At 41.9% G+C, this 15,341-nt stretch overlaps 1 protein-coding gene across 7 annotated transcripts in view; it reads right to left on the reverse strand.

Moving 5' to 3' along the window:
- Positions 1-5,937: 5,937 nt before the first annotated feature.
- The window catches only part of rxfp1 (relaxin family peptide receptor 1), a 68,229-nt gene continuing 58,825 nt past the window's right edge, over positions 5,938-15,341 (reverse strand). For all 7 annotated transcript variants that reach the window (XM_034291633.1, XM_020045701.2, XM_010899941.3 and 4 more), the window contains 8 exons: positions 15,173-15,244; positions 14,614-14,685; positions 14,423-14,494; positions 13,455-13,526; positions 12,783-13,012; positions 9,798-10,208; positions 8,789-9,007; positions 5,938-7,032 (listed from right to left, as the gene is read on the reverse strand). In XM_034291633.1, coding sequence (XP_034147524.1) covers positions 6,701-7,032; positions 8,789-9,007; positions 9,798-10,208; positions 12,783-13,012; positions 13,455-13,526; positions 14,423-14,494; positions 14,614-14,685; positions 15,173-15,244 — 1,480 coding nt within the window. In that variant the 3' untranslated portion in view covers positions 5,938-6,700. The remainder of the gene's footprint in view (positions 7,033-8,788; positions 9,008-9,797; positions 10,209-12,782; positions 13,013-13,454; positions 13,527-14,422; positions 14,495-14,613; positions 14,686-15,172; positions 15,245-15,341) is intronic.

The following is a 15,341-nucleotide window of genomic DNA, read 5'->3' on the forward strand; positions in this document are numbered from 1 at the left end:
TGTTTTTATATATGCTTTATAAATACATACATTTGACTTGACTTTGATGTAAATACATTTTCAATAGCACCATAACTAGTGTGTACAGTATTAATGAGTTGCAAATATTTTATGATCGGGGGGTTGATCAGGTGGTTTTATTACATAGATTACATCCATCATTGAGTACATCAGGGTTTAGCAAGTTTGTCCACGTTGAGCATTCAATTCAGCAGATGAGTCTGTTTAATATTTTGACTATAATTTAGTTAATCAAAAATATTTCCTAAGCAAGAACAAAACAATATGTCTTAAAATATATCTACAAATCAATGCATCATAAATAGTTTAGGCCCAGTCAAAACTCTGACAGTGATTTCCTATCACATACAGGCCTAAAATTACAACGATGAAATATAACAGCACATCATATCAGCCAGACAGACAGTATGCAGTCCCTTCCAAACTAACACCCTTGATGAAGACGAGCAAACATAAAATAAACAACACAAGTAGTGAGATACATTTTATGCACAACATAAGTAGGGGGAAACAATATTGTATACTAATACAATGAATCAGAGAAACGATTTATAAGTCGCGTGAATTAAATGCGTGAAAATATCGTACATTAACAGTATTGTTCTGTAGTGGTGCCACTACTGCACCTGCTTTTGCTGCTGCTTCTTAACAGGAACCAACGATGGAGCCGAGATATCACTAGCAGAAGATGACATCGAGAGTCAGTCTGTGGTTGTGAGGCTACTAACCCAAGCGAATTAACTGAAGCGGTAGGCAGTGATGGTGAGGGAGGAAGAATAGATAGGAAAACATCAACTTTGGGTTATTGGGCTAGATAGCTAATGCATTGTAGCTAACTAGCTACCATGATGTCTACCTGCCTGTTGATTCATGTATTTTTCCTTGTTTGTTCTAGTCTCGTGCGTTCAGCTGCTTTGCTGTGAGGCCATTGCAGTTACTGTCTCTGACTTTGAGAAAGTGAAGCCACGGCATCTTCCCCGTTAGCAGTGGCATTTATAGTGGCAGGTTGAGATGCCGGTGGCAGGTTGAGATGCCAACGATTTTTCCTGAGATGCCACGGCATCTTTCGCCGTTTATATTGTATTTCTGGTGGCAGCCTGAGATGCCACAAATTTACTCGACCGATTATGGGATAGAACGGTGGCAAACAAGGGCTGTGTCCGAAATCACCCACTACTCAACATATACAACCAAACCAGTAGCCTGTCGTACTGTAGAGGAAAGAGCATATCCGACTGCAACTGCTGGTGTTTGTAGCATTTGCTAGTGAGATACCTTATAGTTTATAAATGTTAACATTTGCCAATATTACACTTGGTAGCATTTTCATGACCCTATTTGTTCACTTTTTTCCCAACGTTTCTTTGGTTATGTATAATATTTTATTCGTATTATTGTCTGTTATATTGCAGTGCTAAGGAAAGAAATTGGTGGTAGCCTATTCTTTTTTTTATTTAAAATGCAATGACAAAATACTTTTCTCACTCAAATAAAAGACTGCAGTTTAAAGCATGATTACATTAGGGGAACAGTATTTAGGCTATAGGCTTACACTTGGCAAAGCACCGGCCAATGTTTGTGGCAATTGCCACTGGCCCCCTGTGGCAGCTGTCCCTATCTGACTTTAAACCCTCAACATTTATAGCTTACTATACTAGGTGATATTTATATGTATCTGTGCATACATTAAAACCATGTACAAAGGTCTTGGTATGAATTACTAGGCTGTATTTAGGAACAAAACTCTTTAATATAACATAATATAAAAATATTTTAACAATCACTGTTCCTCAAATCTTGCCAAGAGTCTGTAATTGTTTTTATCAACAAATTCTTCCCAGAAGTTGTCGTAGTCCTTTTTTTTCCAAAGACAAATGTAAAAAGTTCTGCTGGAGAATCCTCATCCAGTTCCCCATCCCAGGTGTCCATCTCCAGGATGGCTTATTTTTTTTCTTCTCTGTCCATTGAAAAGGACAGCAGGGAGTTCCAGTCCTCCATGGAATGTTGCCTTATCGCAGCAGTCAGCTGCAGCCAGTTCTATGTTGGATAAGGTTTTCCTGCAGTAAAAAAAGAATGTTATTGATAATTTATGTTTTTCCCAAGTGAAGATTTCAGACATATAGAGCATTTACAGTACCTCTGAATGAAACATTTAAAAAAATTGTACCAACAAATGCTGTATTAATTAACAAAGTGGGTTCCATCTAAACCCCTCCAAACTAAATGTCAGTATACAGGTGCTGGTCATAAAATTAGAATAGCATCAAAATGTTGATTTATTTCAGTTATTCCATTCAAAAAGTGAAACTTGTATATTATATTCATTCATTACACACAGACTGATATATTTCAAATTTATATTTCTTTTAATTGTGATTATTATAACTGACAACTAATGAAAATCCCAAATTCAGTATCTCTGAAAATTTGAATATTACTTAAGACCAATACAAAAAAGATTTTTTGAAATGTTGGCCAACTGAAAAGTATGAGCATGTACACTCAATACTTAGTTGGTGCTCCTTTTGCCTGAATTACTGCAGCAATGCGGCGTGGCATGGAGTCGATCAATCTGTAGCGCTGCTCAGGTGTTATGAGAGCCCAGGTTGCTCTGATAGTGGCCTTCAGCTCTTCTGCATTGTTGTGTCTGGCGTATCGCATCTTCCTCTTCACAATACCCCATAGATTTTCTATAGGGTTAAGGTCAGGCGAGTTTTCTGGCCAATTAAGAACAGGGATACCATGGTCCTTAAACCAGGTACTGGTAGCTTTGGCACTGTGTGCAGGTGCCAAGTCCTGTTGGAAAAGGATATTTTGAAATCTGTGAACAGCCTGCCTCTTTAGCTATGACCTTTTGTGTCTTGCCCTCCTTGTGCAAGGTGTCAATGGTTGTCTTTTGGACAGCTGTGAAGTCAGCAGTCTTCCCCATGATTGTGTTGCCTCCAGAACTAGACTGACAGACCATTTAAAGGCCTTTGCAGGTTTTTTTGGTTAATTAGCTGATTAGAGTGTGGCACCAGGTGTCTTCAATATTGAACCTTTTCACAATTTTCAAATTTTCTGAGATACTGAATTTGGGTTTTTCATTAGTTGTCAGTTATAATCATCAATATTAAAATAAATAAACACTTGAAATATATATCAGTCTGTGTGGAATGAATGTATACATTATACAAGTTTCACTTTTTGAATGAAATTACTGAAATAAATCAACTTTTGATGATATTCTAATTTTATGACCAGCACCTGTATATTTTGTCTATTTAATTTAATTCAGCAATCTGTATTCAGATGATCCAACCTGCAGCCCTTTGCATGTCTTCCCCTCTCTCTCTGTGCCCCTTTCCTGTCTATCTTCGGCTGTCACTAGCAATAAAAGTTTATTTTTTTATATAGTTGATTCCCCCGCTAGCCGCAGCTACAGGCTTCATATTCGGCCTCAGCTCCACCTACAGTCCACATCTTTTATCCGGGAGTAGCCAGTCAGAGCTGGCCAGTCGGAGCTTCACAATTGCTTTTCAGAAAGCTATAGTCGTCCTGATCTCTGCTGATCAGGGTCTGAAAAAAAAATTGTCAAGATTTAAAAAATAAAGGGGGCACCATCCTAAATATTGTTCCCCTAATGTAATCATGCTTTAAACTGCAGTCTTTTATTTTAGTGAGTAAAGTATTTTGTCATTGCATTTTAAATTTAAAAATTAAAATAGGCTACCACCAATTTCTTTCCTTAGCACTGCAATATAACAGACTGTAATACAAATAAAATATAATAAATAATCAAAGAAATGTTGAAAAAGAAATGAACAAATAGGGTCATGAAAATGCTACCAAGTGTTCATTCATTCATCTTCTTCCGCTTCATCCGGGGCCGGGTCGCGGGGGCAGCAGTCTAAGCAGAGATGCCCAGACTTCCCTCTCCCCAGACACTTCCTCCAGCTCTTCCGGGGGGACACCGAGGCGTTCCCAGGCCAGCCGGGAGACATAGTCCCTCCAGCGTGTCCTAGGTCTTCCCCGGGGTCTCCTCCCGGTGGGACGGGACCGGAACACCTTCCCAGGAAGGCGTTCCGGAGGCATCCGAAACAGATGCCCAAGCCACCTCAGCTGACCCCTCTCGATGTGGAGGAGCAGCGGCTCTACTCCGAGCTGCTCCCGGGTGACCGAGCTTCTCACCCTATCTCTAAGGGATCGCCCAGCCACCCTGCGTAGAAAGCTCATTTCGGCCGCCTGTATCCAGGATCTTGTCCTTTCGGTCATGACCCAAAGCTCATGACAATAGGTGAGAGTAGGAACGTAGATTGACCGGTAAATCGAGAGCTTCGCCTTGCGGCTCAGCTCTTTCTTCACCACGACAGACCGATACATCAACCGCATTACTGCAGAAGCTGCACCGATCCGTCTGTCAATCTCCCGTTCCATCCTTCCCTCACTCGTGAACAAGACCCCTAGATACTTAAACTCCTCCACTTGAGGCAAGCACTCTCCACCAACCTGAAGTGGGCAAGTCACCCTTTTCCGACTGAGGACCATGGCCTCGGATTTGGAGGTACTGATTCTCATCCCCACCGCTTCACACTCGGCTGCAAACCGTCCCAGCGCATGCTGAAGGTCCTGGTTTTGAAGGGGTCAACACGACAACATCATCCGCAAAGAGCAAAGACGAAATCGTGTGGTCCCCAAACCTGACACCCTCCGGCCTCTGGCTGCGCCTAGAAATTCTGTCCATAAAAACTATGAACAGAACCGGCGACAAAGGGCAGCCCTGCCGGAGTCCAACAGGCAATGGGAACAAGTCTGACTACTGCCGGCAATGCGGACCAAGCTCCTGCTTTGGTCGTAAAGGGACCTGACAGCCCTTAGCAAAGGACCCAGGACCCTATATTCCCGAAGCACCCTCCACAGGATGCTACCAAGTGTAATATTGGCAAATGTTAACATTTATAAACTATAAGGTATCTCACTAGCAAATGCTACAAACACCAGCAGTTGCAGTCGGATATGCTCTTTCCTCTACAGTACGACAGGCTACTGGTTTGGTTGTATATGTTGAGTAGTGGGTGATTTCGGACACAGCCCTTGTTTGCCACCGTTCTATCCCATAATCGGTCGAGTAAATTTGTGGCATCTCAGGCTGCCACCAGAAATACCATATAAACGGCGAAAGATGCATCTCAACCTGCCACCGGCATCTCAACCTGCCACTATAAATGCCACTGCTAACTCAACATGCCACTACAAATGCCACTGCTAACTCAACCTGCCACTAAAAACGCCACTGCTAACGGGGAAGATGCCGTGGCATCTCAATTTGCCTCTAAAAATGCCACTGCTAACACAACCTGCCACTAAAAATGCCACTGCTAACGGGGAAGATGCCGTGGCATCTCAACATGCCACTAAACATGCCACTGCTAACTCAACCTGCCACTAAAAATGCCACTGCTAACGGGGAAGATGCCGTGGCATCTCAACATGCCACTAAACATGCCACTGCTAACTCAACCTGCCACTAAAAATGACACTGCTAACGGGGAAGATGCCGTGGCATCTCAACATGCCACTAAAAATGCCACTGCTAACTCAACCTGCCACTAAAAATGCCACTGCTAACGGGGAAGATGCCGCGGCATCTCAACCTGCCACCGGAAATGCCACTGCGAGCTGCTGATGCCGCAAATTGAGCTAGCTGTCACTCGGGTAGGTTCGGGTTAAAGTCCAAGGGAGTTTTTTGTTCCAGTCCGTCCCTGGGCTCTTGATTGTGTCACTGGCATCATCAATCAATCAATTGGTTAATTCACCACAACGTCAACATTTTGCAAAGTTCATTCCATGTTGTTTAAATTGAAATGGGCAGTCTGTAAGCACATAGGTCTTTTGGGATTTTTTAAATTTTTATTTCATATGTTTTGGGGTTGATTTCCTTAAATTAATTATTAAAGTACAATACATGCATATTTGAAAATAACAATATAGCTCATTCTACATGTTTATTTTACACAGCCATTTTAGTTTATCTTTATTAATGTTGCCAATTATTATGGATGGGACTGTAATTGTGAAATGTGGGAGATGAGTGAAAATAAAGTTCATGACACATCCTTCCTTACAAAGAGGCAATTCAAGTCAAAATGTAGCAGTGAGGACTTATGAACTGCCTTTTGGTGAAAGAAATGTGGTTATCAAAGATGGTCAGAAACCCCAAATCAACTGCCCTTTTTTAAATGGCAAATGCCACAAGCGTGTCTCATTTGCTGATACATAAATCTGTCAGCAGTTTCACTGCTCCTAACATAGACCATCAAATAATTATTTCAGAGACAAAAGCAAAAACATCAAAACTATAAACACAGTGCAGAGCAGAGGATGACGGTGATCAAGTTGTTCTACACAATAATGTATACACCTGAAGCAATGAACTAGAAAGAGTGATTTGTTTGTCTTTTACTACCATAAATCATAGAAGGAGTAATTGTGTCAATCCTAACAGCCAAATGAAGGCATGAAAAAAACACAGTCTAAGCCTCGGCAGGGGAGAAGGACACACAGTCCAACGTGTCTTATGTACGGCAATCGACTCCACAACCGTCAGCATGCTGTAAATACGCTATTCACATGAAACGTCTGCATGACAACAAAAGAAAAAGCCCAAGTACTGGGGCATATCGTTGATCCCGAAAGGGCATTACACTCCATTTGCCCTCTCCACGGGCAGAAGGTTTGACGTGCCGGACATGTAGGCAATCGGACAAGTCATTTGTGAGGGGGGGGGCTGCACCGGGTAGTCCCCGGGGGGAGTCAGTGTTGGGCTGTTCTCTTGGAGGGGCCACATCTCCTGCAGCGTGAAGGAAGGATGGTGGGCTGGGTGGCTGCTCATCAGGGGCCGGCGCTGCCTGTAGTTCGCCCACACCTGCAGGAGGGTCTCTTTGAAGGGCCGCGTCGTCAGGGTGTACAGGATTGGGTTCAGGGCGCTGTTGATAGGCAGGATGAATATCACCACCCAGGAGCTGATGGTTCCTTCTCCCCGGGGAAAGAGAAATTAGAGTTAAGTGCTTAAGTGCAGATACACCACCTTGTTGGTTTGGGTATTCCAACTAGCAATTAGTTGACGGACCAGCGCTCTGATCACTCGGCTACCTGTCCTTTGTCTTGTGCAATTCTGTTCTCCCCAGTGGAAAATACACATGAGATGGAAATGGAAATCTAGCTAGGGCTGGCCCATTAGCCTGAGGCCAATCTCGTTCCTAGATACTTTTCCTCAAATGCTAGGAAGGTCTTGTGGGGCAGTGGGTCAAACTTGGCCATCGTTCATAACCAATCACCTTCCAACCCATCATGTCCCACAGCACCTTAACCCTAACCCTCACTGCTAAATATCTGATTTTACAAAGTACAGGCAGTACTGCCACTCATATAGAATTCAGTGGACACTGCCACTAAGAAGACGTGAATAATTCATAACCCAGGGTTCTAACAAGAACTGCAACTACAACAATAGTAATAATATATTTAACTTCAGCAGTGCTTTTCATACTGTAGAATCTCTAAAAAAACTCATCTTATAGCTTCCGCACTCTTGCGTGGCACTTAGTTGGCTCATGATTCAGCAACTCTGGGGAGAAAGCTCACAACCTAATGTTCAGAATAATTGCCAGTTTTCCTCACAACCTAATATTCAGAATAGTAACTAGTTTTCCTCACAACCTAATATTCACAATAGTAACCAGTTTTCTTCACAACTTAATGTTAAAAAAAGTAACCAGTTTTCCTCACAACCTAATGTTCATAATAGTAACCAGTTTTCCTCACAACCTAATGTTCAGAATAGTAACCAGTTTTCCTCACAACCTAATGTTCAGAATAGTAACCAGTTTTCTTCACAACCTAATGTTGAGAATAGTAACCAGTTTTCCTCACAACCTAATGTTCAGAATAGTAACCAGTTTTCCTCATTATGAGTCTTCTTCCTCCCCACTGCGGTATTCAGCTATCTCTTGATTCCTCTCATGCTTCAGGCAACTCCAAAAATAATTTTCTCAAAGATTAGAAACTGGCAGCAAAGTTAAACACAAAGCTGGTAGGCCTACTGGCTTCCGATACATTTTTCAAATGACCCGGCTAGTAACCTCGGAATTGTCTGCGAACAAGATTCCCCACCGGGCTACTTATAACTTGCCAAGCCAAAATGGGTTATGCTCTCAGTCAATCTGTATGTAATGAAAAATAAGAAACTTAAAAAAAACATGCTCTGAATATGTGCTGTACAATATGTGCAATATGAAGTAATTGATTTGGGGAGAGGTTGGGTGGGCTGGAGGGCTGTGGTAGATAATAGCAGATGAAAGAGGATGCTGTACCATTTGTTAACATGCCATAAGTGTAACACGTTTGAATTAAGAGCAGGGCTTCTTAACATGGACCCTCTGCCGTTGAATGTACTTGATCAATTCCATGACTAGATTCAATATTTGAGCTTGTTCAAGATGGTGAAATGTCTGGGAGACCCTGAAGAGAGGTCTGAGAACCATGGTCATTAAGGTAACCATCAGTCTGGAAGTTTGCCATTTAATGTACTACTGGAAAATGGGATTGATTATGGAACTAATTAGAATGATGAAAGTGAAATATTTATATTTGATCTGCGATAAGACTGCCGGGTAGCCTCAATGTGCTACGAATTCAGCTCATCTGTTGGATACAAAGTCAGGATTGGAAATCAAAATAAAGTTTATGTAAACATTTTCCAAGATTATGGCAGTTCTACAACACCTACCTGGAATCTCCACATGCAACAGCGATAGAATCTTGAGGACAAAGATCGGTATCCAGCAAAGAGAGTCTGTGATGACGATGGAAAAGAACCGCTTGGCTATGGTCACTTCCTTCTTGATATGGTTACTATATTTTGTCGTCTGTGTCCCTGTCCTCTGGATGTTGTAGAACATGCTCCCATAGGACAACACGATAATGAGGAACGCAACCAGGTTAAGACCTGTTGAGAAAATGAATGTCATCATGAGCTCCTTGGAATTCCTCCAATGTATTTCTTCATGTACAGTAAGTTACTATGAGTACAGTTCTACTGAGTCCACAAAAAGGCCAGTCTGGGAACTGTCACAAGACAAAAAGCATTTGTTTTATGGGCCCAATGCAGTACTGCCTTTGTTTTGGGTGACGTCTCTAAACCAGCCCCTGAGGATGTATCACTCATTGAGAGGCTAAAAGGGGAACACTACCGCCCACACTGCAGCAATCCTGGAACACTTCACTCAAAGGCTTCATGGAAGTATAGTATGGTAGTTAAGATTCTGACAACAGCAGCGTATATGTTGCCAGTTAATTTGATGGACTTGAGAATGGAATCAGGCAGTAACCCTCCACCTGTTGATGTAAGAGCTTTAGGGATCTGTCATTTTGGAGTGATGAGAGTATTGTCTATTTCCTGTGTGTATAAACACCAGTTAGCACCAAAATAGCCAAGGGTCCCCTGCACTGTGATTGATGAATTTTCCATTAGAGCTCTGGCATTCATAAAATTACACTGATTCGCCCAATGGATTTGCTATAATAACAAACATAGTCTGAAATTAGAGCATGCTTTCATTGTGTCCTGTCTCAGGCACAGTACAATTTTGTTGTGAGTGTTCCCCCACAAGCCCCTGCAGGTCCCACCCATTTACAAAAGGTAAACACGAGGCACCACGGTTACTGTTGCCGTGCCTCAGACATTGAAAATCCAAACGGAAAACGGACCGTGAAAGTGAGCATTAGATAAGACCCACCGAGGAAGATGACGATGGAGTACACCTGTGCCCCCATCGTCTCGGGCTGTTCCGAGTGTAACGGAAAGCACACGCCGTTAGTACCATAGAAGTTCCGGAACAGTCCTTTGAAGACCAAGGGCAGAAAAGCGATGACAAAGCCAATGAACCAGATGCTGAGGAGAATAGAGACGGTGCGCCGGCGGCCCGGCGTTAAATACCGGAAGGGGTAGACGATGCAGATGTACTTTTCCAGGGTGAGGTAGGTGAGAAGGAGCACAGAGACCTCGGTGGAGAGCATGGCGAGGGAGCCGATCACCTGACAGTGGACGCTGTCCATCCAGGCCTGGGCGTGGCGGTTGTACTCCCCACGGAACTTGAGGTCGTAAGCGCCGATCATGAAGAGGTAAACACCCATCAAGCCGTCGGCACCTGGGTGGTGAAAGACGCTGCCGTAACTACTATTATATTACATGAACATACACACATTGAGCGATTAGTCACAGACAGCAGGCGTTCCAAGCATATGCAATTCATGAACAAACTAATGTAACTGATATGGGCACATCTTTCTGGTAATATTGGAAACTGTCCTGTGATGGTTTTTAAAAATATGAATGTTATTAGAGCTGCTGATCGGCCAGTTTATCCTTATGTAGTATTCTGATTGACTTGCTCATCTCCCTCATAAAGTTGACATTCACTATAAGGAAATAGCAGCCCATGGGCATACTTGGTGCTCAGAATTGATGACCTATTCCATGCAGCAAGTGTGAAGTGTCATACAGATTGGGTTCAGTCATTGAGTTATTCTAAGCAGTCGTTGACGGCTAGCTCCACGGTAAGCTGGTAGCAACAAACTTCAGCACGATTTTGGAATGTGTCTACTGAAACTGGAAGTTAGGAAAGTGTTTAGAAATCTTTCATCAGAAGATTTGAATTGGTTTGTAGATGTTAAGGCTGACATTTTATATTTTCCTATTTACTCTGATTACAATATATGTGAATACCTGAGAACACATTCTCATTTACAGCTAAGACTTGAGTAATAGTTACAGGGGGAGCAGAGGGGTTAAAGGAGTCAATTGGAAGCTGGTGATGATTAGGAAGCCATGATGGTATGAGGGCCAAATTGAAAATTGGGAACTTAGGTGACCATAGTCAGGGAATCCGCTTAACAAACCTATCTGAAAGAAGACACCCCACACTGTCCCCTCAACACCACTTCAAGCAGCCTCTAACACCACCTTCCACTCTTTGAAATGCCATTCTTACCGTTAACAGCTCATCACACACACATTTAAATAGCTAAACTTAATTACCATTATCAATATACCATATAATTTAATTCAAAAATACATCACTTTCACAGTTTAGTGTCATATGTAGCTACACCCTTCTTGATGAAATTGACATATTTAATTTAGATTTTAAGTAAGATAATCAATGGTTCTATATGCATTTTAATGTCTTTTTTCCTAACCATCTTTTTTCTCCCACCCCTCCAATTCTAGATTAGGGTTTTTCCTCACACCAACACCTCTCCTGAAGGTTTGGGAAAGGTTTTGGGAAATATATATATATAAAGATCCTATGCAGTATGTCTTACTAAGCCAATCTGCTTCTTACCACACTGCTCACTTAACCAGGAAATATACGCTAGAATAAACAAGCCGGGAGGGAAGCACATTTCCTGGCTAACAGCCTAGACCGAGGTTACAGGAGCTTGCAGGACATACTACAATCGATATTAGAGTGCAACGAGACAATACAGCCCCGTCAGACATCCTATCCATCCACCCAGCCAAGCTAACCCACTTGTTTTGTTCACAATGCATGTGCAAATTAAGCCTGGCTAGACTGCCGTGGTCAGCTTGGGTCTATAAAAGAGTGCCTTAAACACCTCAAATTCAACTCAGGACTCTCAAAGCCATTTACACTCAGTTTTTTTATTGTGACCCTCTAATTAGGGACAAACTCATGCCTGGAACACCAGGTGGGTACAATTAAGGATGAGGTAGAGCAGAAACCCAGCAGGCTCCAGACCTCCTAAGGTAAGTGTTGAATGGGGGTGCCTTAGACCATTAAATCCATCTGGTGGGATTTTATTTCTTGACATTTCTATATTGGCCACAATAAAAATATAGGCAGAGTAAACATTATTTTGGTATAAAAGAATATTGACTTTTAAAAGTAAGATTTTTCACTGGATAGTTACTCTAAATCATATTTGAACATTCCTGATTGCAAGTTGCCTAAGGTCTAGCCAAACTTTGAAGTCTGACTCTTCTGACATGTCCCCCTTTTAAGTAAGCCATCAATAAACATAGAGATGAACTGTTTGCGCAAGGAAACCAAACTGAAATTTCACATGTAAATCGAATACATATTACATTTCGGTCCGAGACAAATTCTTCTGGCTGCCGTTTGACTGCAGTCACGGTAATGTCAAAACAGACAACATATTTACTGCTCACATTTGCTGTCAGATGGCACTAAAGTCTGTACCTCACATGAGTCATTAGATAACACAAAATAGAGTTGGACCGTGTCTTTGCACTTCAGATGGAAGCCTTCTTCATCTGACACATCATAAGAAGCCTTCATCATCTAACACATATCACAATGAAAATGTTTGTCTGTGTGTGTGGGGTGGGGTGTGGGGAGATATCAAAACTTGGGCAGAAAGATATATGGAACAGAGTCAGAATCAGCTAATATAACTCTTCCTCTAACTTATAGGGGGAGTAAGGATTTCATACTGTATGTTATTCCCTGCATTACCATATCTAAGATAATTGAACTGTAAGTCGTATTGGATAAGAGTCAGCTAAATTACTAAGAAGTAAACATGTTGTTTACTTTGGCAGAAAATTGGGCCTGACGTGAAACCTTGCCTTCCTGTTTCCACTAAGTGTGAGCCTTTCAGAGGAAGCCGCCATGCTGCTTTGCGTTATTTGAAATGAACTGAATCAGTGTTAAACTGATGGGAGGGGGGGGTCTCACAGCAGAGGGAGATGATACACATGGCATGTAGCTTGTTCTCCGACCGGATGTAGGACCGCATGCAGATGACAAAGATGTTTCCAAAGCACGTGGTGGCCGACACCACCCAGACGAAGACCCTCAGGACGATGTTGGCCAGGAGGTCCTCGAAGGACGAGATGCCGTCAGTGTTTGGCTTACAGCTGCGCACGTGAGGGGCATAGCCGCAGTACTGGAACTTCTTAAAGTAGCTGAAACACGAGGGGTGAGGGCGGGGAAAAACAACTCGTCAAAGGTGGCACGGAAACAGGTCAAATGAAAGTATGTGGTGTGTTTTGCAGCATGGAGGACAGGTACTTGGTTTTCATTTAATCTCAGCATGGACCAAAAGCGTTTTGAGGTGACCTTATGTAAAGGCATATAAAGTATGTAATGCATAGCTTGTGGTCCCGCAGTTGGCAGAGGACATCTTGAAGCTTCCGATAAGGACCTGGGGTCAGACTGAGGTTCTCATGATAGTGATGAGTTAGTTACTGCAGCGGTTTAAATGGAGAAATGGAAGAGCTAAAGTAAATATTGGATGAAGGATAGGGACATATTTAATGGAATATGTATCCCACCAGAAATAAGAGGTAGTTTGAGATTAAATCTTTTTTTTAAAATACGATAAAACAAAATGAAGAAAGTACTTACATATGGGTCAAGTACTTGAGTGGTTCGAACATCCTTCTTTGTATGTTTGCAATTTCAATTCCCTCTATGCTCCTAAAAAGAAGTTATTCCCTTTAGGAGGTCACACAGAAAAACATCCAGAACAAAATATTTAAGTTTTCTGAGGCCATCTTTGCAATGCTATTTCCACAAAATCGTTGTGCTTTTGAGATAGAGCTTTGATGTATTATCTAGAATTGTATTTGGCTTTCTTACCTATTGTGTAAATAAACACATGCTGATATGTGGGCCTGTGAGTACACACGGTTCCAATAGGGTGACACAAACACTTTTCTTGTGATTTTCCACTCAACTGGCGTGTATGATAAAAGGGTGCACACTGGAAGGTCACGCTCCTTCGGTCCGGGAATGATGCAAACTATGATTATATGTGACATTGCATACATAATGGGTTCCAGTCTGGCTAACATCTAACTTCCTCCAGACAGCAGAGTGCGGAAAGGCTTTTCTGACGTCGTCGACTCGCCAAAATGCGTTGGTAATGAAGGGAGCTGTGTTGGTTCTCCCCTGTGTCTTTCTCACTCACCCACCCACATGCAGAGCCATCCACAATTCCCGGGAGCCATTATTTCTGTTGGGTTTTAAAATCCAACCAATGACTCGTACCCCACCCCCAGGAAAAACAAACACTCGAAAGAAACAATAAATGCATCTGTTTAGTTTGTGAGGGAAAACGTCTCCCTGTCCACACCAATGTTCTAGGGCTCTCACTGTAACAGGAGTCAAAGTGTTTTTATTCAGGCTGGGTAGTGAAGGACCACAGAGAAGGACGGAATACCTCTACACTCCCTTAATATCTTCATCCTTTATTTTTAAACAAATTATAACTACAAATTATAACTATTATGTATATTTCATTGAAAGGGCCCCATGCATATTTCTTTTCATGCAGAAAGAGAGCACTCAGACAACCACAAAAGCATACTTACAATGATTTCAATTTATGCAGTTTATCAAAGTGGTCCACTTGGAGATCCATTATGGGGTTATATGAGATGTTCCTATAAAACAGTCAAAAGCCTTATTGATATCGAGCTCTAGTAATAACATCCAGATATCCAAATCCAAGAAAACAACTGAATGTTTGTGCATATTTTAGATCTGAGTGTGCGTGACTTACAGCTGCAGTAAATCTTCAAGACGAACAAAGAGATTAGGAGGAATTGTCTCAAGTCTGTTGCTTGACAAATCTCTGGAGAGACAAAGCATTTTACAGGAAACAAACTGTAAGAACCGCTATATAAAACTTTTAAGATGTTTACATGGCTTACATGACTGCATGATCATGCATTCTGTGTTCTGATTCATTTTAATTATATATGACTGGAATACATCAGGCTAGTTGTTTAGCACCGTGCTAAGCTGCACCACATATTTGTGTTTACTGTGACTAACATGGTTATGTGTAGGTGTGTACTGGAGAACCTCCAAGACTCCCCACTGTTCTGCAAATCCGGAAACCATTGGTAACACATTTCAGAATAATTGTTAGGATTAAACCAAAACTCATTAAACATAAATCATTATAAAAATCTTCTTGGTTTGGGGGAACATGTTGTTTTCCCATTTTGGATAATGTTGGGTTGCAGTGAGTACTGCCAAGGGAATAGGTTTTATCTGGATAACAGAGGAAATTGTCATGCAATTTTGTCTGAAGTGGAGAAAAAAAACCCACTTACAATTCTCCAAGTTTTTGTAGAAAAGAGAACGCCTGTTCGTGTATGTGACTGATTCTGTTACTCTGTAGGACACTAAAAAGAGTTAAAAAAGACAGAAAAAACAAGAATGATCACACACAAAAAAGACTCTTGACCCCTCATTTTCTGTTCTACCTCTTCTAAACAAAGG

Source organism: Esox lucius, chromosome 4 (genome assembly GCF_011004845.1).
Source record: "Esox lucius isolate fEsoLuc1 chromosome 4, fEsoLuc1.pri, whole genome shotgun sequence".
Lineage (NCBI taxonomy): Eukaryota > Metazoa > Chordata > Actinopteri > Esociformes > Esocidae > Esox > Esox lucius.